The sequence below is a fragment of the Eubalaena glacialis genome, chromosome 14 (assembly GCF_028564815.1).
Source record: "Eubalaena glacialis isolate mEubGla1 chromosome 14, mEubGla1.1.hap2.+ XY, whole genome shotgun sequence".
Classification (NCBI taxonomy): Eukaryota; Metazoa; Chordata; class Mammalia; order Artiodactyla; family Balaenidae; genus Eubalaena; species Eubalaena glacialis.
In genome coordinates, this window is record NC_083729.1 from 65241975 (window position 1) to 65265304 (window position 23330).

The 23330-nt window shown below is 45.2% G+C and overlaps 1 protein-coding gene across 3 annotated transcripts; it reads left to right on the top strand.

Moving 5' to 3' along the window:
• The first annotated feature begins 200 nt into the window (after window positions 1-200).
• SEMA4F (ssemaphorin 4F) lies at window positions 201-22933 on the top strand. Of its 3 annotated transcripts, XM_061211143.1 has the most exons (14): window positions 201-431; window positions 2685-2836; window positions 3474-3533; window positions 3740-3838; window positions 8511-8604; window positions 18541-18660; window positions 18769-18920; window positions 19464-19642; window positions 19875-20022; window positions 20150-20372; window positions 20513-20622; window positions 20737-20897; window positions 22027-22085; window positions 22323-22933. In XM_061211143.1, the coding sequence occupies exons 1-14, from the start codon at window positions 275-277 to the stop codon at window positions 22931-22933; spliced, it is 2325 nt and encodes a 774-aa protein (XP_061067126.1). In that variant the 5' UTR covers window positions 201-274. The 3 variants fall into 3 exon arrangements, with proteins under 3 accessions (XP_061067126.1, XP_061067127.1, XP_061067128.1); XM_061211144.1 differs by lacking the exon at window positions 3740-3838; XM_061211145.1 differs by lacking the exons at window positions 3740-3838; window positions 8511-8604; window positions 18541-18660; window positions 18769-18920.
• The last annotated feature ends 397 nt before the right edge of the window (window positions 22934-23330 follow it).

Consider the following 23330-nt stretch of genomic DNA (forward strand, 5'->3'; position numbering starts at 1 on the left):
AACGCCCCACCTTCCCCTGGGTCTAGCTCCCTCTCTCTCTCTGGCCTGGGCTTTTTCTCTCCTTAGTCCGACCTCCACGCAACCCCTACGACTGAGGAGAAAACCAGCCCCATCATTGGTCCCTTCTTGAAGGGGTGGAGCCAGGTTGCGCTCTAACCCGCCGCCGCAAGCCCAGCCGCCCCGAGGAGAGCAGAGTGGGGCCGAAGCTGGTGGCGCCGAGGCTCTGAGGAGGCTGCGGGGCGCGCCACACCCCGGCGGCCAGGCGGTGGCAAAAATGCCGACCTCTGTTGCGCGGCCCCGCCCGTGCCCGGGGCCGTCCCCGGCCTCGCCGTTACCGCTGCTGCTGTTGCTGCTGCTGCTGGAGGTGCTAAGCGGCCCGGTGTGTGGCCGCGTCTCGCCTTCGGTGCCCAGGATCTCGCTTCCTATCTCCGGTAAGGCGCGTGCGCCCTGGCCCTTATTCCTTCGCGCCGCGCCCAGACCCCGCCTGCAGGTACCCGAACCCACTTGCCCTCCCCACCCGGGAAGCCGCACCCGAGGCCCCACAGCTCAGCCCACTGCGTCCCGCGCCGCCCAAGCCCCGCCCGGTTGCGGGCGGGACCCCCACTTCGTGCTGCTCCAGCGGGCCGGGCGACTTGGCTCCTACTACCAGCCCAGGAGGCTCCCGCGGCCCCTTATTAAGGCAACCGCCCCTCACCGTGCGGACGCGGACCCTGAGGCCCAGGGAGGGGAATGGGGGTTGCCGGAAACCCTCTATTTCGAAGTTTCCTCTCCCTTATTCCCCTCTTCCCTCACATGCACCTGTGTCTGTCACGCCAGCCTGACGCCCATCCTGCTCTCAAACCCATCGGTCTTTCATACTACTCCAAACACCCATCCTTCTGATTACCAGCTCAGCATTTCCATCTGCCCTCTTCACAAATTCATTTGGTTATCATCAGTTCTAATCTCCTCCGAGCCTTTTGCCCCTCTCACAACCCTGATTTCCCTAACCCACTTACCAGGCCTCTCATCTCTGACACCAACTCCCATTTTCCGATCCACCATAACCCTCCTAACTTCCTCAACGTTCCCTACTCCCTCTACCCATTCCCTATATTGAGTAGCTGGGAAACGATTCAATGAGTTGATTTAAGATTCTGTTTAAATGATTTTCAAAGTCTTCAGAAGGAAAAAAGGAGGAGAGAGATGTCCTTTTAAAAGACGTGAAAGAAGCCAGGGGATGCCACAAGGTTAAAAGTGATCATTGGAGTGATTCACACTTTAAAGGCTCTTTGTTGAGGCGGGCATGAGTGTAGCTATGAACCTTGTGTTTTTCTCAGTGGGCAGTGAGTGTTAGCACCTTGGGCAAACAGACCCAGTGAAGCCAAGAGTACATCCTGTTGGGAAAAACTCACAACTGGGTAATAGTAATTTAGAGTCTTCTAAATTACTTCTGTCATTTCAGACCAGTGACATATAGGGATGCTCTGAATCCAGAAGACAAAGTTGTGGTCAGAGCCTGGGTTTCAGTTTGTGTTGGAGCAATAGCCACAACATGGAGCTGAGGTTGCCAGTCTGGCTTCATATCCAGGAATCCAGAGAGGTCTATATGACAAGGCGAGGCAGAGGTGGGGATATGAAGGGTGGTTGGGTGATCCGGGGTTTATACTAAGCATGGGATAGTAGTCAGGATACAGCACAGACATGAGTATGGGTGTGGGAGGATTGGGTGGGTGGGGCTCCATACATCAGCACATCTAAGAATGCATGGCCATTCTACTAGTCTTGAAGGTAGCTGAGCAGATGAAGCAGGTAGAGCAGAACTGTATTAATTCAGGTCCCCAGAGCCAGAGACTGAGCTAAGAAGGTAAATTCATCCTAACTTATTTGTTACAATCTTTAAATAGATCAGAGTTTTGAATGCTGATATGGGTTTAGATTTGGCCCAAACAGAGCACATGCTTAAAGATGGAAGAAAGGAACCATTTGTGAAATACGTAGTATGTGTCAGATGCTTCCACATGTGTTATCTCATTTAATTCTCAACAACCCTGGATGGTGGTGTTTACAGATGAGGAAAGTGATGCTCAGTGAGGGCAAGTAACTAACTCAAGATCATACATCTGGTAAGTGAAAGGTCCACCTTTGAACTTGGGCCGATCCATTTCCAAAGCACGTACTCTTCTTGCCCCCTCTACTCTCTTACCTCTGGGTAGAATTAGGGTGAGATCAAGGGTGGTGGGAGAGAGAGGAGATGATCTCCTAATGTGTTGGTGAAAAGAGTGAGACATTTCCCTTCTAAGTAAAAAGGAGTTACTATTAAGTAGTGATTTAAAAAAAAAGGAAATTTAGAGAGAAAAGTACTTGTACCTTTTACAGGTATTTTCAAATTATGTATCATGTTGCTATGAATAGAAATAAATATTAAATAGACTTAATATTTATGCTATTTTAATGAAGTGTTCTATTTTTATAGAAAAAGCATACTTTATTGTGTGCTAAATACTCTGGCCTCATCAGTTATCTTTCCCTGGGGAAGTTAAATGGTTGGCCTGTCAAGGCTTTGTGTTTGCCCTTAAGGCTGCTAAATAAATGATACTTGGAAGAAAACAAAAATTGGCCCCTTTGGCTTTGCCCTTGTGGACCCAACTCTTATGAAATGATGGCTGATATCACTCTTCACTTTCACCCTCTCTTCCTGCCAGAGGCTGACTCCTATCTCACCCGGTTCACCATCCCTCAGACATACAATTACTCCATTCTCCTTGTGGATCCTGCTTCCCATATGCTTTATGTCGGCGCCCGGGACACCATCTTCGCTTTATCCTTGCCCTTTTCAGGGGAGAGACCTCGCAGGGTGAGAGATGAGAGTGGGGAGGAGCTCAGATTCTAGAGCATGTGATTAGATCCTTGGTTTTATGGCATATGAGGGGGGGTGTTGTGGTAGGAGGGGGAATGTTGGTAAAAAGGAATAAGGGTAGATCGTCAACCTCATTGTCTCAGCTGAGGGTGATGGGGGTGGATCATGGTGACTGGGGAGGCTATGAGGGAGGTTCATGATGATGGGGAGGAGGCCACAGTGACCAGGGTTCAGGTGGCAGTGGGCAGAGGAATCATTAAAATCACATTAGTCTAGGGCAATAGCTTTCAAACTTTTTTGACCACCCCTTAGTAAGAAATATATGGTACATTTTGACATAGTACGCAAAGTATGTACTGAAAGAAAACTTTCTTGAAACAATATCTACTCTCCTATATGTGATACATTCTCATATATTCTATTTCATTAAAAATAATGTTGGTTGAGATTTCACAATTGATTTCATTACTCATTAATGGGTAGCGACCTCCAGTATGAAAAACAGTGCTCTGTGGTCGGGAGGTTGTCTCTGAAGTTTCCAAATTGACGGAGGTTGTAGAACTGTGTCACCTAGCCTGACTTGGGAGGAATTTGGGTGAGAATCTGGGAGAAATGGTCACTCTTCCTTTCTTAGATTGACTGGATGGTGCCTGAGGCCCACAGACAGAACTGTAGGAAGAAAGGCAAGAAGGAGGTAGGTATAAATCCGGGCCCTGGCCTGAATGTCAGTTGAGGCCTTGGCCCAGCCCTGACTCTGTGTCAGTCCCCTGCAATGCTCCCATCCCAATGGGCCCAGGCAGGGACTCTAACACCATACCCAGAGCTGCATATAACTGTCCTAACACTACTTTTCCTTGTACCTGCTGCTTCTGATTCTCTCTAACCATCTCTGACCCTTAGGAAGAATGTCACAATTTTGTCCAGATTCTCGCCATTGCCAATGCCTCTCACCTCCTCATTTGTGGCACCTTCGCTTTTGATCCGAAGTGCGGGGTTATTGTGAGTGACAGGGGTGGAAGGACGGGAGGGGTCTTCTGTGAGCGACTATGACAGGCGTCATGCTTAAGGGAACCCTTGTGCATGATAAGCATTGGGGGTGAGGGATGTCCTCATAGGGTAGAGGCTTTGTCTACTGAAGGAGGGTATGAAAGGGAGGGGGAGGGAGGTTGTCTGTAGAAGGTAAGAAATACAAAGTGAAAAGAGGGACGTAGTGGGATGGTGAAGGAAGTGAAGATGCTAGCTGGGCTGTGGGGAGGAACTTCAGAGGCCGGTAGCTCATGTTTTCCTTGTCCTGTATATGCTTTGTCCAGGGAGTCTGGGTCCATTTCTTAATCAGCACTGTCCATACCTGTTTCTTCCTCCCATGGCACGTGATTGTCTTTTACCACCTTCTCCTACCTCCTCTGTCAACCTCATTCTGTGTGGGCTGTGACCCTTTGCTCTCACAGCTTCTGAGGTCACTGTGCACTAACGTAGCACCTGTTGGCCCCATACTCTGGATCTTGCCTTCAAGGTGGGCACTCTGTCAACCATGTTTTCTTCTTGGTCCTGTTCATTGCTGCTAAAGCCCTGGACATCTACAACCTCACACCCAGGCAGGCTTGGGACATGGATACTCCTAATCACATCTAGGTTGGTCATGACCTCAAAAGTCCCTAGGATTGGTGACATCTTAGGAAGGGTGTTAATGTTTTGACTCCTCACCTTTTCTCATCAGTTATCCAGTAGTCAATTACTGTTCCTCTGGCTGCACACATTTGTGACCAGGCCCTGGGATGAGTCAAAAGCCTCACATGTCCTTCATATCACTGGACACTTTTTATCCCTTTCTGCTAGGGGTAGGGGGGAGTGCAACAACTCCCTTTCCTGACCCTGATCCTTAATGGTAGATCTTGACTTGATCCTTCTGCAGCCTGCAGTAGTCCTTGCCACATGGATCTAGTCAGTGTGTAGCTCCAAACCTCTTTGTTAAACATCATCCTTATACTTCTTACTTAAGAATGCTATAATTGTATATGCTTGATTGCCTTAGTCAGTCCCTCTGGGCTCTCCTTGGAGTTAGTTGCGTCTATGTTGAGTTATTTTCATAATGCTGGTGATAGACTCCCTTTTGAGGTGTGAATATCTCCCTCATCCTGGGAAGGTTTCCCAGTTCAGGGTGGTGTTGAAAATCTCTATATCCCTTCAGGTAACGCTGAGGGCGTTCTCACAAAGCTCACAGAAGTAGCAGTGGAACTGCCATTGACATATTTGTCCTTTCCTAGTATACATAGGATCAGGGAGCCCATGGGTGTGAATACCAGAGCCATGGTTTACAGACGATGTGATTACTCCAAGTTAGTTCCCCAGGGCCTTCTATTCTTCTTTGGTTCTCTGAGGTGGGACCCTAATGGTTGTTAGATAAGTATCTGGACAGAAAATGTTCTGGACATACCTGTCAGGAGTGGTGTGACTTGGACCCCTATCCATTTTTGAGGAATATCAGCAAACAAGAACGAAGCCAGGGGCCTGTGTACTGCACTCCTACGGCTTTCAGCTCTTTTTCTGAACCCTCCTATCCAACAGGCTCATGAAATGAAGGACCATCCTTTGATCAAGGCTTGTTTGTAGGGGAATATAAGGTACAGCTAACAACTGTGTTAACCCTTTAAGCATCCTGAGACTGCTCTCTAGACTTCCTGAATGTTCTTTTCTACCTTTGTCTTATCCTGCTACCTGGCAATCCCCATCTGCTTGAGCAAGTCCTTGCCTTATCCTTAGTGCTGAACTTCTCATGTCCCAGACTGATGACTTTGAGACTGTGTGTGACAATCTGAGAGCTTTGACTAGCTGATCCAGATATAACAACTTGCTCAGAGTCGATTGCTCAGAGAAATGAAGGTTCTCACAAAAGGAAGTTTAAGCATAGGACCTACCAGTTGCAACAATGTGGAGTGTTGCCCTTCAGTGACAGCTCATCAGACACTGGGGGAAAATATTTTAATTTGTTATTTTGAGGGAGCTCCAGCAGTTAACAGAAAAAATGTTAGACTTATAACAACAGCAACGACAACAATGAGAAGACTTCCCATTCAATTGAGTGTCTCCTCTGTCGCAGGCTTGGTGCTTGATACTTTACATTCACAATTGAGTTTAATTCTTATCACCATATCATGATATTTATTTATTATGATAATGATGACACATCATGATAGTATTTATTTCCAATTTACATGAATGAAACAGAAGTTCTGAAAAGTTAGGTAAAAATCTGAGATATATAGCTGGCCGAGGCAGAGCCAAGATTCAAACCCAGGTTTGTCTGGCTCTGCTCTACTACCTTGTCCCTCTAGTCCAGCCTGCACCCTAGAAGAAGACCTTAGCTGGCTTCAATTTCTTGTGACATTTGATTTGTTTCATGTTAACAAGGACCATCTCCCCCTACCCCTCACCCCCAACCTCTTAGGAAAGGTCCTTTATATGCCTTGCACTCTTCTTGGCCAAAGTCAAAGGATGGCTTCTAACCCCACAGCTCAGTGAGAGCCTGCCTACATAGCTCTGGCTTTCAACTTGAGGGACTTGCCTTCACTACAACTCATGCTGATAGGACTGTGCGGACACAATGATGATATAATGAAGAATCTCAACATTCAGATAATGTGGTGGTGTGGTCTTATCCTTTCAGACCCTAATTAAATGTCACTTTGACCGTACAGTAATCATAACCTATGTAGTTAATCGGCTCCCTTGCTCAAAGGCTATAAACCTAGATAACGTGATGATGCCATTTGGGGAAACTGGAAGAGGACGAGTTTCAACATGTTCAGTTTTAATAGATCGTCTCTGTGAGGAAAGGAAGTCCAGCAGTCAAGTGCAAACATGGATTAGAGTTTGGAAGATATCAAGCTTTAGAGAGTTTGGGGAATGATTTGCATAGAAAGTCTGGGCAGAAATGTGAAAATTGATGAGATCTTTATATGTGAAAAAGACTAAGGATACATGGTTAGAGGCTGGAAAGGAGAAGAGAAACAACCAAAGGAGATAGAGAAGCAACAGATAGGAGGAGGGGCTCCAGGAGGGTAGAATTTCAAGAGTCAAGAAGTAGACTATTTCAAGGAGGGGAGTGAATCAAAAGTATCCAATGGTGCGAAAAGATCAAAGAGAATGAGAACTGAGAAAAGGCTCATCCTTTATAAGTCCTTGATGAAATGTAACGGAATAGTTTCAGGCATAATTTGTTTTCTAGGAATAACAGGTGATCCAGGTTTGGTTAGAAGAAGTAGTAGTTTGGGATAAAGAGGCAATGGTGAGCCATTTTTGTCATTCTGTGGCTCAAACATTTATTAAGTCAGTGACTAATAGTCTAGGAATATAAATCTGCGGTGGGTGTAGAGAGTTAATTGGGGGCAAGGCGAGGCAGTGTGGAGAAAAGGAGGCGATAAGACAGGCCACAGCAGCAGGTAATAACCCCATGTTCAGAGTGCCCAAACATCTTGGTAATCTCTCACTGAACTGTCATCTTTCTCCCCTGGCTACGGTGTGCCCACCACCACACAGGGCAGATGATTGTGTTTCCATGGGGTCCTCCATTCTGGAAGATTCTTGACCCAGTATTCCCTTTGAGGGGACATCAGATCACATCTCATTTTAACAGGCCTTCTTCAAGGCTCTCTCAGTAAAATAAAACCCTGTTTGCCAACTACAGCAAATAAGTGAGCAGTCAGAATGGGCCAGTGGTACACTTATGCTCAGGGGACATAGACCTATGTTGGTTCTCCAATTACCGTCACAGCAATAAGGCTCCAGCAACACCATATGTCCATCCTAGTTTGTGAACTAGAGATATCATGCCTGGTACTTCGTGTCATAACTGATTCCTAACTGGCCATAGTTAACTTCCCTGTCAGTCCAGGTTGAAATCATCCCTGATTTTCATTTTTAGATGTTATCTTGAAGGCTCTCTTAGTGCTGGATGCTCAGCTAAGGTAATGTCTGGCTGGCTCTGTGGAACTCTTACACCACTTGCCCACCCCCGCACCCCAGGTTAGTCCCTCTGGAGTCCCTGGATGAGGAAGACACTTACCAAATTCTCAGATTCTGACCTCAGCTTCAGGTCTTCACTGACTTTGTAGATTCCCTTCCCTCCTTCTGTGTATCCTTGACTCTGGTTCAGTCTTTTATTCGTGGGGTGGGATTAGGTGAAGGATGGCCCTTCTCTCTAGACCCCTGGGCTTCAGATGGTCCTATATCAGCCTGTACTTTTCTTTACCCTTCCTAAGTGCTCCAGCCCTCAGGAGGCCTGCTTTCTTCCCTGGTCCTCCTTATCCTGTAGCACATTCTCCAGCCAGTTACAAAGCTGGCAGTTCAGCAGCATTTCAGAGGAAAGATCTGCCTTTCAGCCTCTCGGTGTCTTCTAGTGCCATTCTAGGTGTTCCTTCATCAGAGCATGTGGGTGTTGGGTACTAGGGGAATTGAGGGAAGAGGAATAAACTGATGAAAAGAGGGATGGCAGAGGTGGGAAATGCAGGAATGGGTGGTGGAATCAGGAATAGCAGACTGGGAATATGGGGATGGTAGTGGGGGAATGGGAGATGAATGGGAATTGGGTTTTTTCTTCATCTGACCATCTTTGTAATTCTCACCATGAACTTCCCCATGACCTCTAAACCAATTGCCCCCTTCTGGTCTGTAGGATGTGTCCAGTTTCCAGCAGGTTGAAAGACCTGAGAGTGGCCGGGGGAAATGTCCTTTTGAGCCAGCTCAGCGGTCAGCAGCTGTAATGGCTGGTGAGTGGGGAGAGATAAGAACCTGTGACTTCTTGCTGTAATTGCCTCCTTCCCCGCCCTGCTGTTGGAATTTCTGTGTCCTTTCTTTTCTTTCATCAGAATGTCTATTATTCCCACATCTCTTTCTGACCTTTCCTATTCTTCCCAGAGTGCTTGTGTTCTCCTGCTTTTACCCAGAGAATATCATTTCTCTTGCTTTTCTCTAGAGAATATGTCACTGTTCACAGTAGACTGTGAATGTTTCCTTTGTTAACCTCATCTCTTTTAGTCATTTTTTCCTGTTTGTAAGAGGAATCTACTACAATGCATATTATAATAACTTTGCAAAAAGTATAAAGAAGAACATAAGAAATCTTTTAGAACAGCACAGTCCAAAAGAACTTTGTGTGATGATGGAATTGTTCTGTATCTTCACTGTCTAATACGGTAACCACTGGTTACATGTGGCTATTGAGCCCTTGAAATGTGACTAGTGCGACTGAAGGGAAGAATATTAAATTTCATGTAATTTTAATTTAAATATAAATAGCCATTCATGCCTAGTGACTACCATATTAGCACAGTTTTAGAGTATTCCTACTCTGAAAACCACTGCTAGTATTTTAGAATATTTCCTTCTAGCCTTTTTAATGTGTGTGTCCACATGCATATATACTCATGCACATATATTTGGCTGGCCAGTCCTTTGTTGCTCAGAAAAATCAGTAATGACTATTAAAGAAATTCTTTCTGTTACTTCCTTCGAACAAACTATATATACATATAGAGCTGCTCAAGTGTTCAATGGTTCTATCACAGATTATGCCTAAATCTTTTCTGGAGAATGATTGACTAATTCTTTGGTAGCCACTGACTAATTCTTTGGTAGCCACAAAGTGAACTGTTTGTGTGCCACATAGCCTGTATTTTAGGTTAGACTACTCCACATACACTCTCCAAATTCAGTGAGAACCCAGCGATTTTTCTCATGAGAGTGTAAAACAAGCAGGTGAACAGAAATTTTATGAGTGTGTGTTTTATGAAACTTCTAAATGTCATGCTACATGGATATAATTTTGAATATTGTCATGTGACTTTATATCATAGGCATTTCTATATAATTTAAAAATTCTTTGTGAAGAAAAATTTTAATGACATTATGCTACTCAACCTGTGAGCATACCATAATTTAATTAAAGAATTCCAAATTATTTATGTAAATTTATTTTCAAGTTTATTTAGTTCACTTCAAAGTTTTTGCTATTGTCTCTAATACTGTAGTGAACATTTTTGTACATAAATTTTTATCCTCATTTTAGATTGTCTCCTTAAGACTCCTGGAAATGGATTACTATATTAAAGGATGTGAATATTTTACAGCTCATTATCTGTTGCTAATTGAGTTTTTAGAAAGGGTATACCAATTTACACCCTAAATCAGCAGTAAATGAGAGTTTTTCTCACATAAATTTCACCACACTGTTTTGTTGTCATTAAACTTTTTTTTTTGTGTGTGTGCTAATTCAAGGCTAAAAATGGCACCTTTTTAAAAAAAAATATTTATTTATTTGGCTGTGTCAGGTCTTAGTTGTGACATGCAGGCTCTTCGTTGTGGCTGCAGGCTTCTCTCTACTTGTGATGCGCAGGCTCTAGAGCGCATGGACTCAGTAGTTGCAGCGCGCGGGCTTAGTTGCTCCGTCGCACGTGAGATCTTAGTTCCCTGACCAGGGATCGAACCCGCTTCCCCTGCATTGGAAGGTGGATTCTTAACCACTGGATCACCAGGGAAGACCCAGCACCTTGTTTTAATTTGTATTTTTTTGAATATTAGTGAAGTTGAACATTTTTCATGTTTTAGTACTTATTTTTATTTCTGCTTTGGTCAATCCTCTGCTTATGTTCTTGGGCCAATTATCAGGTAGGATATTAGTATTCCAATCTACACCTTTTCCTTTGTGATTATATTTTTTAAGCTAAATCCTTCTTCAGTTAGAGAGCAGATAAAAATTTTCTTCTTAAATTTTTTTCCCAAACATTTTAACTCTGATTTATTTGAAACTTATTTTGACAAATGGCATGAGAAGGGAATCAAAATTGATTTTTCCCAACAAACTATTCAGTTGACTTAGCATCATTTATCACACTGTTTTTTTCTTCCTTCACTAAAGTTGCTGAGAACCTTATTATAAAATATTGGACAATATAAATTTTAATTTAAATATTGCACAATATTTTATGAAAAACAAAAATTGGGATATAAGATCTAACATTAAACTTTTTTTGTTGTCGTTGTTATGGACCATTTTTAAAGTCTTTATTGAATTTGTTACAGTATTGCTTTCAGTTTTATGCTTTGGCCTTTTGGCCGCGAGGCATGTGGGATCCTAGCTCCCCGACCAGGGATCGAACTGCACCCCCTGCATTGGAAGACAAAGCCTCAACCACTGGACGCTAAACTCTTTTCTTATGCATGACTTTATTTGTAGGAAAAGTCTTAAAAGCTGTGCAAATTAAATCACTCTTGGGCTTCCCTGGTGGCGCAGTGGTCAAGAATCTGCCTGCCAATGCAGGGGACGTGGGTTCGGGTCCTGGTCCGGGAAGATCCCACATGCTGCGGAGCAACTAAGCCTGTGCACCACAACTACTGAGCCCTAGAGCCCACGAGCCACAACTGCTGAAGCCCGTGCACTTAGAACCTGTGCTCCTCAACAAGAGAAGCCACCGCAATGAGAAGCCCGCACACCACAACGAAGAGCAGCCCCCGCTCGCTGCAATTAGGGAAAGCCCGCATGCAGCAACGAAGACCCAACGCAGCCAAAAATAAATATAAATAAAATAAATTTATATATAAAAAAGTCAGTCTTAGTCATTCAGTTAATGATTTACCTTTTCTGAAACGTAATGAAATAACAAAAGTTTTTGAAAATGAACATAAAGTATATATCCAGTAAATATGATATTTGAGTTGTCATTTTTTTTTTTAAAATAAGATTTACGAATTATTTATTTATTTATTTATTTATGGCTGTGTTGGGTCTTCGTTTCTGTGCGAGGGCTTTCTCTAGTTGCGGCAAGTGGGGGCCACTCTTCATCGCGGTGCGCGGGCCTCTCACTATCGCGGCCTCTCTTGTTGCGGAGCACAGGCTCCAGACGCGCAGGCTCGGTAATTGTGGCTCACGGGCCTAGTTGCTCCGCGGCATGTGGGATCTTCTCAGACCAGGGCTCGAACCCTTGTCCCCTGCATTGGCAGGCAGATTCTCAACCACTGCGCCACCAGGGAAGCCCCTGAGTTGTCATTTTTATCATTCATCTACAGTTGAAATCAGTGAGACATTGTTTATATGCATACATACTTGAATAAAAGTTTAGTCAATAGTTTATTTTTCTTAGCTTTATATCAAGCATCTTTGGCAAAACGCTGAGCCAGTCATTAAGATCATTAAGAAAGATTTCACAGGTTTAGCAGTTATGAATGTCTCTTGATTCTACATAATTGTTTATCAACAAAATGACTTCTCAATTGCAACAATCTGAAATAATTAAAATACTTTGTTTCAAGCAGTATCTTTAAGTACATTTAACCATCTGTGTGTAATTTCTCTGTGTTCTACTCAGCAAGTGGAACACAGCATGTAGTTTAAGAATACAAATTTCATAGATAAGATAATTGTATAACAAAGAACATTTTCAAGCAGGTTAAGTCTTTTTTTCCCCCAGGTAATGAAATTCAGTGTTGCCTTTCAGCTGATAATTGATGGAGGTGTCAGAAATCACTTTCTAACAGTTTAGAATGGCTAGCTCAAGACATAGAACCTCCATGGCTTTTTCTGTCTCAGATCCAAGTCATAGTCAATATCAATATTATAAGTTTTCCTCTGAAGTTCTTTATAGGGCTATAATTTAAATTTTTTCTTGGTCTGACATAACACCAATATTTAGTTGGAACTTTTAATGTTGATCCATTGTGTCCTACTGCCCCTTGTTTTGAAAATAGCAGTATAGAAGATAGTGGCAATATTATTAAAGAATTAGAACCAGAATTCCCAGTTAGGAGCTATACAAATGTCCTTAAGGATAATAGACATATTTTGAAAGAAAAGAGTTTTAGTAATGAAAATATTAGAATATAATGGCAGGAGTATTTCTTATTTTAAATTATAAAAATTGCAATGTGCATTGTGGAAAATTGAGAAAATATAGAAATGTATAAAGAAGAAAGTGAAAGTTTATTGTAATTCAGTCATCACCAAGTAACCACTATTATTATTTTGGAGTATTTTCTCATACTCTGTGTGTGTGTGCGTGTGCGTGCATGTGTGCATATTTATAATAAATTGGAATTGTCATGCATATTTCACTTATTGTATACTGAACATTTTCTCATCATAGAATTTGTTTAATTATTCAAAACTTGATTTTTAGTGATTGTATACTTTTTTATCATATGAATGTAGCACACTTATTTAATTATTCCTATATAATTATACATTCAGATTTTAAAATAAATTATTGCTTTTATAAATAATGCTGCATAAGGAATCCTTTTACATAAATTTTTATGTAAATCCTTTACATGAATCTAATTAATCGCATGAGTCAATCCAAAAAGTAGGATTGCTGGGCCAAAGGATATAAAAGATTTTTATAGTACTTGATGGATTTGGCCAAATTTCTCTCCAGTGAGTCCTACCAGCAGTGATGAGAAGGCCTGTTTCATTACAGCCAGTTAGCCCCAAAAATATAGTTAATAAACATAAAACAGTGACTTTCTCCAGAGTCCAATTTGATGTTTTTGATTTGCATTTCTATTAGTGAGGTCGAACAGCTTTTCATGTGTTTACTGGCACTTGTATTTCTTTAGGAAAAGGTCTCAGATATCTTGTCTTCAAATTTGACATTTATCTGTACTCCACTGAGATAAAATTAACAAAAATGATCTCAGTGTCTCTATTTGCACTATTCCAATTCAGAAAAATGCAAATATTTTGACAGTAATGTTCACATTAGCCTAAGAACATCCGCAATTCCTTCTCAGTCTTCTTTGCAGCATCTTTGTCTTCTGCTCATCCTTTAAATATTCCTTAGACTTAGACTTCCACCTAAGATCCTCTTCTTTGTAATTGTGATCTCAGCCAGCCCCATGGATTCTGTTTCCACTGCATTCTGATGTCTCCCAAATCTGACGCCTTCCAGATCTCCCAAAACTAGCCCCATGGATTCTGTTTCTACCAGATTCTGATGCCTCCCATACATTATCTGGAGCTACAGACCACATATCCAGCTGCCTTCCAGACATCTCCACTTAGATGTCCCACAGGAATCTCAAAGTCAGCATGTCCCAAACTGAGCTCATTATCTTCACTCACCTCCCCCAAACCTTCTCCTCGACCAGTGTCCCCTTCTCTGAGTGCATAGTGCCATTACCCACCAAGGTACCCAAGCTAGAGGCAGTGATTTGTCATCTTTGGTCCTCCCTATTACATTCAATAATAAATAGGGCTCTTATAAAGACGAGCAGAAGAAGGGAGCTTTTGCTTTCTCTTTGGGAACCCACCTTGTGTTTTTCTTGTCTCCTTTTGGTCTCATTGCATCTTGTGATTACTGCATCTGCCAAGGAGCCCTGTATGTGTTCCAGGTTCATTGGGTGCTGCCCGCATTTTGGAGTCAAGCTTATCGCTTAAATCCGTGAGTGTGTACCCCAAGACTAGCATTCACACATCGAAACAAGACAGTTATAGAAATCCTATATGCCAGGAGAGGAAAAGGTAGAGTAAACACTGCATCTCCAATGATCTGTAATTATGTCCTGATAATAGGCTGTTTAAAAAAAAAAAGAAAAAAAAAAGGTATCCAGCTGGCATAAACCTTAGATAAGGAAATAGAGAATATTAGGTCAGGAGCTGTCTATCCTGCAAAGCTCTGACCATGAGAAGAAAAGAGAGTGGAAGAAGGCAGGCCAGGGCATGTTTAAAACCCTCTTTTTAAAGATAATGAGTGATAATTCCTATTATAAACCTTCTTTAAAAGTGAGCATTTTGATACCAGAGTGAAAATTTGAACCCCTCCACCTCCAGGGTGTAGTGAAATATTCACTGCCATGGCTTATATCCTAGTCTGTCAGTGTTGGGTTGCTAACATATCTGGGAGGTCTATGTTCACAGGCTTTACATCTGAGCAAGTAGAGATCTATTTCTGCACATAATTGTCATTTTTCTTTGGCTGTGATTCTTCATCTTTGTGGCTTTCAATCTTGTTTTTCCTCGTATTTCCAAAATGACAGTATCTTAATTTTTGGGGTTATAAAAGTAAAAGGTGCTAACTACAAAAAACATTCAGTGAATACAGAAAAGTAGAGAGGAGAAAATAAAAATTACTTGTAATTTCATTAGTCAGAAACAAACATCAGTAACACTGTCCAGTTGTAGCTCCTTCAATCTTGCCTGCGCCTACAGACATATATACATATTTTTTAAAAATAGGGTTGAATTATACCGTGTGTTTTTTTCTAACCACCTTGCTCACTAAACTCAACAACGTGGGCATTGGTCTCTTTGGCATATCATCTTTTGCCAATAGCAGATGTATGTTTTCATGTTTGCTAGCTTGATCTAGTCAGTAATAACTTGCCAAACAACTGCACATACAGGGATATTTTATTGTATGAACAGTGCAACAGAATATTTGAAATTGACTGTTCTGGAAAATTCAGGGCATGTGGTGATCTTGTGTCCTCCTGTGGACTTCTGCCCTCGTGACTGTGATGGCTGTTGTTCCTTTTCCTCTGTGTGTGTGTGAAGATTGTGTTGTAAGCCCCTTAGTACTCGTGGAACACCTGAAGCCCTGCTACTCCCTCCCGAAGTGTCTGATCCCTCCTGTTGTCCCTTTGTGACCCTCTGCTCTCTCCGCTGAGTGAGTGTGCTCTTCAGCAATCCTAGGCTCCAGATTTGCTGACTGCCCCCATTTAACCCCTTAGAAAGTTTTGAGACTTTACCTCCGTCCACCACTGGGTCCTTGCATTGTTGTCTGTGGTCCTTTACCGTTTCCAGAATATTTATGAGTGTTCCCCCTCAAACACATCAAGTCATGCTTCCAAAATATTCATAACTGTCTCTTCCACCACATCTCCCCCATTCTCAGGGTATCCATGACACAGCTTCTGTCAAGAGTCTTGGTTTTAGAGTGTTTTGTGTATAATGCTTTTAGGAAAATTTTCATTCCAATTCTGGCTTCTGTGTCATGTTTTTCTCCCTGGAACTACTGAGGATTGGCTTATTTGCTGCTCCATTAGCTGCCAGAACCTTTGCCCAAAATCTGATTTTCTCCCTCATGAAATACTCTGGAAGGGAATGGGATGCCATTTTATAATTGTGGCCCCCCTACCTTATGGCAACAAATCAAGCATATGGCCCCCTGAGGTTCCTAAGGAGCTGCACCTAACACATATTGAATGCCAGCCGTGCACCAGGCCCTACCTGGGGCTCTCTTTTTATCTCATTTAACCCTCAGCACTGCTCTGGGTGGAAGGTGGTATTATCCCCATTCTACATTTGAGAAACCTGAGGCTGAGGAAGGGTAATTGCCTAAGATCATACTACTAATAAGTATTCAGTGTTCAAACCCAAGCCTTCCTGACTCCAAAGTGCTTGGATTCTTTTCACAAACTCGAGTGATAGTATAGTCTTCCCTCCCACCCAGTAAGGAAGGGGGTTTCTAATTCTCTACTATTGCCCTCAGAGGGCTCCTGACCCTTTTTTTGCTCTGCATTAAGTGTTTTTAAGTGTTAGTGGTTATCGTTTCAATGCCTGAGACATGCAGCTTCACAGGAGCATCTATGAGTCCAGGACGTAGTGCTTCCTTCAAGGTGGCTCTGCCCTCTGCTGCCTCCCTCGGTGCACATGACCCCGCGGCTCTTGCTGGGGTTTCTGGGCACCAGCCTCCAGCACTCCAGCCTTGCTTGCTTCTCCAGCCTCTCTGACTCTTCTGAGTCAGTGCTCTTCTGAGTTTCCTTCAAATGATGGTGCCCCAGGGCTCTCTCTCACTTTCCTTTTCTCCCTGGCTTTCACGTTCCTGTCGTAACTTAAGCATGACTCCCAGGTTGCCTGACTCTGGCCCTATTGTCCACACCCTTCTGTTCGATTGCCTTCCAGCGACTCCAACCAGGTGTCCCAAAGGCGCTTCAACCTTAGTGGGTCCAACAAGTGAACTCACCTCCTCTCCAGCCACCTCCTTTATGAGCCTTATGTCATTTCTTTGCTTGGTTCATAATATCATAATCTACTATTATCCATCTTATAAACGGAAACCTTAGAGACATTATTTTACTCCATTCTTTCACATCTCATACTCAGCTGATGTTCAAATCTTGTTAATGGGCTCTACCTCAGAAATATCTCCCAAATCCAGCCCCTTTCTTTCCTCTGCCAGTGCCTTAGTCCTTCTCTGTTCTTGCCAGGACTGTGTGAAGGCCCTTTTAACTAGCATTTTCTTCCTAAAAAACAAAACTAATTATGTCATGTCTCCTCAAGAAAATCTCTGCAGTTTTGCCCTCACCTTTAGGATAAAGTCCACATTTTCCTGGCATGGAAGAGCAGATTCATCACAATTGGGTGCCTATCTCTGCACCTCTAGCTCATCTCTGCTCACTTGCCCAGCAGCCCCTGTGCCCCGCTGGAGCTCCAGCCATGGGGAGTGCCCCCATATCCCTGAACATGGCTCCCCTCTTCCCCACTTGCCTGTCTTCCCCCTGAAGTCCTTCTACCTGGCAAATGGCTCATTCTTCAGAGCCAGCTCAGATGTGACCTCTGAGATGCTGCTCCCCCAGTTAGATGTGGCTGGGTCCTCCTCTGTGCTCTTACACACATCTGTGAGTCCACACCTCTTGGTATCTGATTACGTTTGTCTTCTGGACTCAAATGGGAATTCTTGGGGGGCACAGTGACGTGCTTAGCACCCAGCGCAGTGCCTCTTACGTAGTAGGTGGTGAAGGAATGCTTCTCTGTTCTCTCCAGAGTCCCTGTGATACTCAAAACTCCACCAGGGGTTTGTGACCTTCTTGTTCCCTGAGTCATTGTCTCCACTCATGTCCGAGCCCTTGGCAGTGTTGCTCAGAGTGGCTATAGTTCTTTCACATTCAGCCCACAGAACTGCACCTCCCCTTCCTTCCCAGAATGCCTGTGATTTCTCTCTTTTCCAATCCCCACCATCCCTAGAGCACCTCTGCACCTCCACTGAACCAGGAGGGAGGATCTGATTCCTTGTTGTTTCCTCCGGCTGGCTGTGAAATATCCAGAAATCCCCTAGGTTGGTGTTTCTCAAAGTGAGGTCTTGAATCACCCACATCAGAGTAACTCTGACTGCTTGTTTGAAACGTAGTTCTTGGGCCAACCCCCAACCCTACTGAGTGAGAATTGCTGGGCCCAAGGCCCAGGAATCTGCATTTTGATCAATTCCCTAAATGATGCTAGTATACCCTAAAGTTGTGACTTGTTCCAGGGCAGTATACACCCCCTAATGCTCAGAAAGAACAGTAGTTCCCTCAGACATTTACCGTAGTGGGAGAACTTAAGTAAGATGGGAACATGCTGCAAAGGAAACCTCTTCCTGGAAAGTTACCATGTAATTATAGGGTAGAAAAGTCCTTAAAAACGACAACAGCAAGAAACAGACCAACGAAAAAAATCTTGCTTTCCACAGGGATAGCTTCTATTCTTCCTTCATATACATGAACAATTCCAGCAGTTTTTCCTTAACACTGGTTCCCGTTACTGCCCCGGAGCACTTTATTTCTGTTTATTTTAAGTGAGGTAATGCCTGTCGTGCTTAGCATTGCCTGGCACTTAATGGGTGCTCAGCCCCTGAGGGTTCTGGCCCCTGCTTTGCTCCCTGCTCTGCCTGTGACCTTTTCTGAAAGCTTCCTCAGTGCGTCTGACAGTCCACCTTCTCCCTGTCACCCTGCAGGGGGCGTCCTCTACGTTGCCACTGTGAAAAACTACCTGGGGACGGAGCCGATTATCTCCCGGGCTGTGGGTCGTGCTGAGGACTGGATTCGGACAGAGACCTTGCCATCCTGGCTTAACGGTGGGGAGAGGGCGGGGGGGGTGGTGCTGCTCTGGGGACAGAGTGGGTGGAGGCTGGGTGGTAGCCCCAGGCTATGTCTGTGGGATCTGAGGCCACGGGTCTCCCCAGCCCCAGCCTTTGTTGCAGCAGTGGCCTTGAGCCCAGCCGAGTGGGGGGATGAAGACGGAGACGATGAAATCTACTTCTTCTTTACGGAGATTTCCCGAGCTTTTGATTCATACGAACGCGTTAAGGTCCCGAGGGTGGCCCGTGTGTGTGCGGTGAGACCTTGATCCCAGCTGTCTGTCTTGTTTTCTGCTCTGCCTGTCCTCCTGTCTTTTCCTCTGGTCTCTGTATTTCTCCTCTGTCTCCTTTTTTGATGGGCAGTGACTACTTTTCTGGGAGCTTGAGGAATGTGGCGAAAGGGCTCTGGCCTCTTTTACCCGCTTATTATCCCGTGTGACACTGTAGTGTAGAGGTTAAAGGCAGGAACTGTTGACAGACCTGGGTTCAAGTCCCTGCTACACTGCTTACTGCCTGTGTGACTCTGGTAGTGTCGATTTGAGGACTAAATGAGGTAACTTATGTAAAGCATGTAGTGCAGAACTTTATAAGTACACAATAAACACAATAAACATCATTGTTGTGATCCTGCCCACCCCATACCTCATTGTCCTTCTCAGTTACTCTGTATCTCTGTCCTTGCATTTCTATGCATCTGTCTCCCTATCTGTCTGTGTCTGGGGGAAACTTGTATTGGTCTCCACAGTCCTCCCCTAATGTTGGTCTTCTAAAGAGAACTTCCTATGTGCTTGTCACCCCAGGGGGACCTTGGGGGCCGGAAGACCCTCCAGCAGAGGTGGACGACCTTTCTGAAGGCTGACCTGCTGTGTCCAGGGCCTGAGCATGGCCGGGCCTCCAGTGTCCTGCAGGACATGGTCATTCTTCGACCTGAGCATGGATCGGGGACGCCCATCTTTTATGGCATCTTTTCCTCCCAGTGGTGAGGGGGTCCTGATGTGGAGAGTTACAGGGTGGGAGATACCTGGGGTTGGTGCAGGTCAGTGCGGTCTCCTCCAGAGGGGGTGGACTCTCCATGGAGCCCTCCTCCTTCTGCCGTGAAGCAGGCTGCATAGCTCCCTGTGCGTTTCTCATGGATCATCTCATTTGACAGGGGATGAGTTGCCTCCCCTAGTTCCCTCTAAATATCCACCTCCAACCTGTGACTCTTCCAGGGAAGGGGCTGCCATCTCTGCTGTCTGTTCCTTCCTACCACAAGACATTCGGACAGTGCTGAATGGTCCCTTCAGAGAGCTTAAACATGACTGCAACAGGGGACTGCCTGTCATGGACAATGATGTACCCCAGCCCAGACCTGGAGAGGTGAGGGGGCTGCGGCAGTTCTTCACCTCACGCCCGAATTGCCCCATTAGGACAAGGGCCCAACTAAGCATCGCAGATGCTTCCTGGCCCCTGGGAAGCTTTGTCACTCATCCTGTGTTTCCTTTAGTGCATCACCAACAACATGAAGCTCCAACAGTTTGGCTCGTCGCTCTTCCTGCCTGACCGTGTGCTCACCTTCATCCGGGACCACCCACTCATGGACAGGCCAGTGTTTCCAGCTGATGGCCACCCCCTGCTGGTCACTACAGATACAGCCTACCTCAGAGTCGTAGCCCACAGGGTGCCCAGCCTCTCAGGGAAAGAGTATGATGTGCTCTATCTGGGGACAGGTATGTTTAATAGCCAAGCAAGTTGCCCATCCAGTGCACACAGGTTGTCGCCATAGAGAGGGTCCCATGCATACAGGTGTCAGAGTCTCAGGCACAGGTACAGTTATGTTATTATGTCTTGCCCCTTGCTTGCTTCCTAGAGGATGGACACCTCCACCGAGCAGTGCAAATTGGAGCCCAGCTCAGTGTTCTTGAGGATCTGGCCTTATTCCCAGAGCCACAGCCAGTTGAGAATATGAAATTGTATCAAGTGAGTTGTAGATTTTGGCGAGTCTGGTGGGGAGACATCTGAGTCCAGAGCCAATCTGTGACATTGAAGTCTGGAAGATCCAGCGTGTTTCTCTTCCTCACTCCCTTTCTGTAGAGCTGGCTCCTGGTTGGCTCCCGTACTGAGGTGACACAAGTGAACACAACCAACTGTGGACGTCTACAGAGCTGCTCAGAGTGCGTTCTGGCCCGAGACCCTGTCTGTGCCTGGAGCGTTCGGCTAGCTGCGTGTGTGGCCCACACTGGAGAGCATGAAGGGTGAGGGTGGCTGCACTGGTTCCTTGCCTGATGTCCCCAGGCTCTGGCCTATCCGTTTGTCTGTGTCTGTTTCTCATGGGTTAATGCTGCCCTCTCTCTCTCTCTCTCTGTGTGTGTGTGTTTCTTAGTGTCACTTGTGTGTCCGTCTGTCAGTCCATACTAACCATCTCTCTGTCCTCATCAATGTCCCTGCCTCCCTGCTGGACCTGCCCTTACTGTGTGGTTGATTTCCATGTTGCCATACGCTTCTCAGTTTTCATTTTTTTTTTTTTTGGCCGCACCGCACGGCATGTGGGATCTTAGTTCCCCGACCAGGGATCGAACCCGCACCCCCTGCATTGGAAGCGTGGAGTCTTAACCACTGGACTGCCAGGGAAGTCCCTCAGTTTTCATTTTACAAGTGCTCTTAGAAGTGTTTTCACAGTTGACAACTCCCCTCCTTCCTTCCTTGAAAAACTATCCTGTTGCCTTCTATGACTCTGCATTCTCCTGGTTTTTCTCCCTACCTCACTCTCCAGTCTGTCTCCCTTACTGGTTCCTTTTCCATCCAGCTTCTGAATGTTGATATTCCTCAGGGTTCAGTCCTTCTCTTTACACTTTCATGCACTTTCTAGGTGATTTCATTCTCATTGTATTCAGTACCAACTGAGTGCTGGTGACAACCACAGATGTATCTTTAGCTGAGCTATTTTGTGAAACAGAAAGTCATCTCACTGACCCTCACAGAAATTTGATTAGCTTTGATAGAAAAGAAGTTTTCTCTTTCTCTTAACAGAGAAATCTTTTAACAGAGATTTCCAGAGAAATCTTGTGGTTGTGGACCACCAGCTATACTTCTTGGAAGGTTCCTGTGTTTCTTTCAAAGTACCCCACCAAACATCTTTCTGACAGACCTAGTGCAAATTTAATTCTCTGTAGTCTGCTAGAAATATTTGTAGAATTTGACATGGCAAATGTCATGAGTATAAGAGGTATTGGGGAAAAATTTAGTGATGAAGAGAATGTTGACTGATAATTCTAGAGGTGATTTATGAGATGATGGGAGGTGCAATTGGCGAGTGAATATTCAGTACTGAGGAGGGTAAGGGGGTGTTGACACTGGATTTATCAAGTATTCTCTTCTTTATAGGCTGGTTCAAGACATAGAGTCAGCGGATGTCTCTTCTTTGTGTCCTAAAGAGCCTGGAGGTCTGTATGGTTTAGGGAATGTGGGTAGAGTGGATATAAAGGGCCTAGAAAGTTATGTTTTTGGACCTAGTTTAAAACTTGTATCCTGGAAGTTATGGCAGCCTTACTCTCTTTGGGAATCCCCTTTTTAGCTTTGTGTACCATGGCCCCTTCTCATATCTCGTATCACCCCACATTTCTCTCTAACACCTCCAACCTACAGCCTCACCACCTTTTGTGCTTTTGCTGTCTCTGCAGAACACCCAGTGGTGTTTGAAGTTCCTGTGGCTACAGCTGCACATGTGGTCTTGCCATGTTCCCCGAGCTCAGCCTGGGCATCCTGTGTGTGGCACCAGCCCAGCGGAGTGACTGCACTCACCCCCCGGCGGGATGGGCTAGAAGTGGTGATATCCCCAGGGGCCATGGGTGCTTATGCCTGTGAATGTCAGGAAGGTGGGGCAGCTCGTGTGGTAGCTGCTTACAGCTTGGTATGGGGCAGCCAGCGGGGCGCTCCAAGCCGGGCTCACATAGTGGGGGCTGGACTGGCAGGCTTCTTCCTGGGAGTTTTTGCAGCATCCCTGACTCTCCTCCTGATTGGTCGGCGTCAGCAGCGACAACGACAGAGGGAACTTTTGGCTAGAGACAAGGTGGGCTTGGACCTGGGGGTCCTACCATCTGGGACCACAAGCTACAGCCAGGACCCTCCCTCTCCCTCTCCTGAAGATGAGCGGCTGCCCCTGGCCCTGGCCAAGAGGAGCAGTGGCTTTGGTGGCTTCCCTTCACCCTTTCTGCTTGATCCTTGCCCGAGCCCAGCCCACATTCGGTTAACTGGGGCTCCTCTAGCCACGTGTGATGAAACATCCATCTAGGGCTGGGCAAATAACCACTAGTGCATGAGTGACCACTGGATGGAATGACCATTGGGACGCTGGGGGTCGATGGTCATGGAAGATCGTCATGGCCTCTGAGTTTTCTTTGGCTTTTGAATGATCACTTTGAATTCCCTGTCTGCCTTTTCTGGGCCTGGATGGGCTCAGGGCCAGGGCTTTGCCTGATTCCCATAAGAGATCAGAATTGCTCTTGCAGTGAATCAGGACTTTTCCTGCCCCTGCCCTCTCAACCCCTATGACCCCTTCAGCCCACTATCTTGGGCCCATTAGTTTGGGGCTAGGCCCCAGGACATTGCTGTGACTTTGCTTTCCGGCTGGGCCCTGGCCAGAAGGAGGAGCTGTGGAAGTGCTAGGGGCCTAATGTGCACTGACTCCT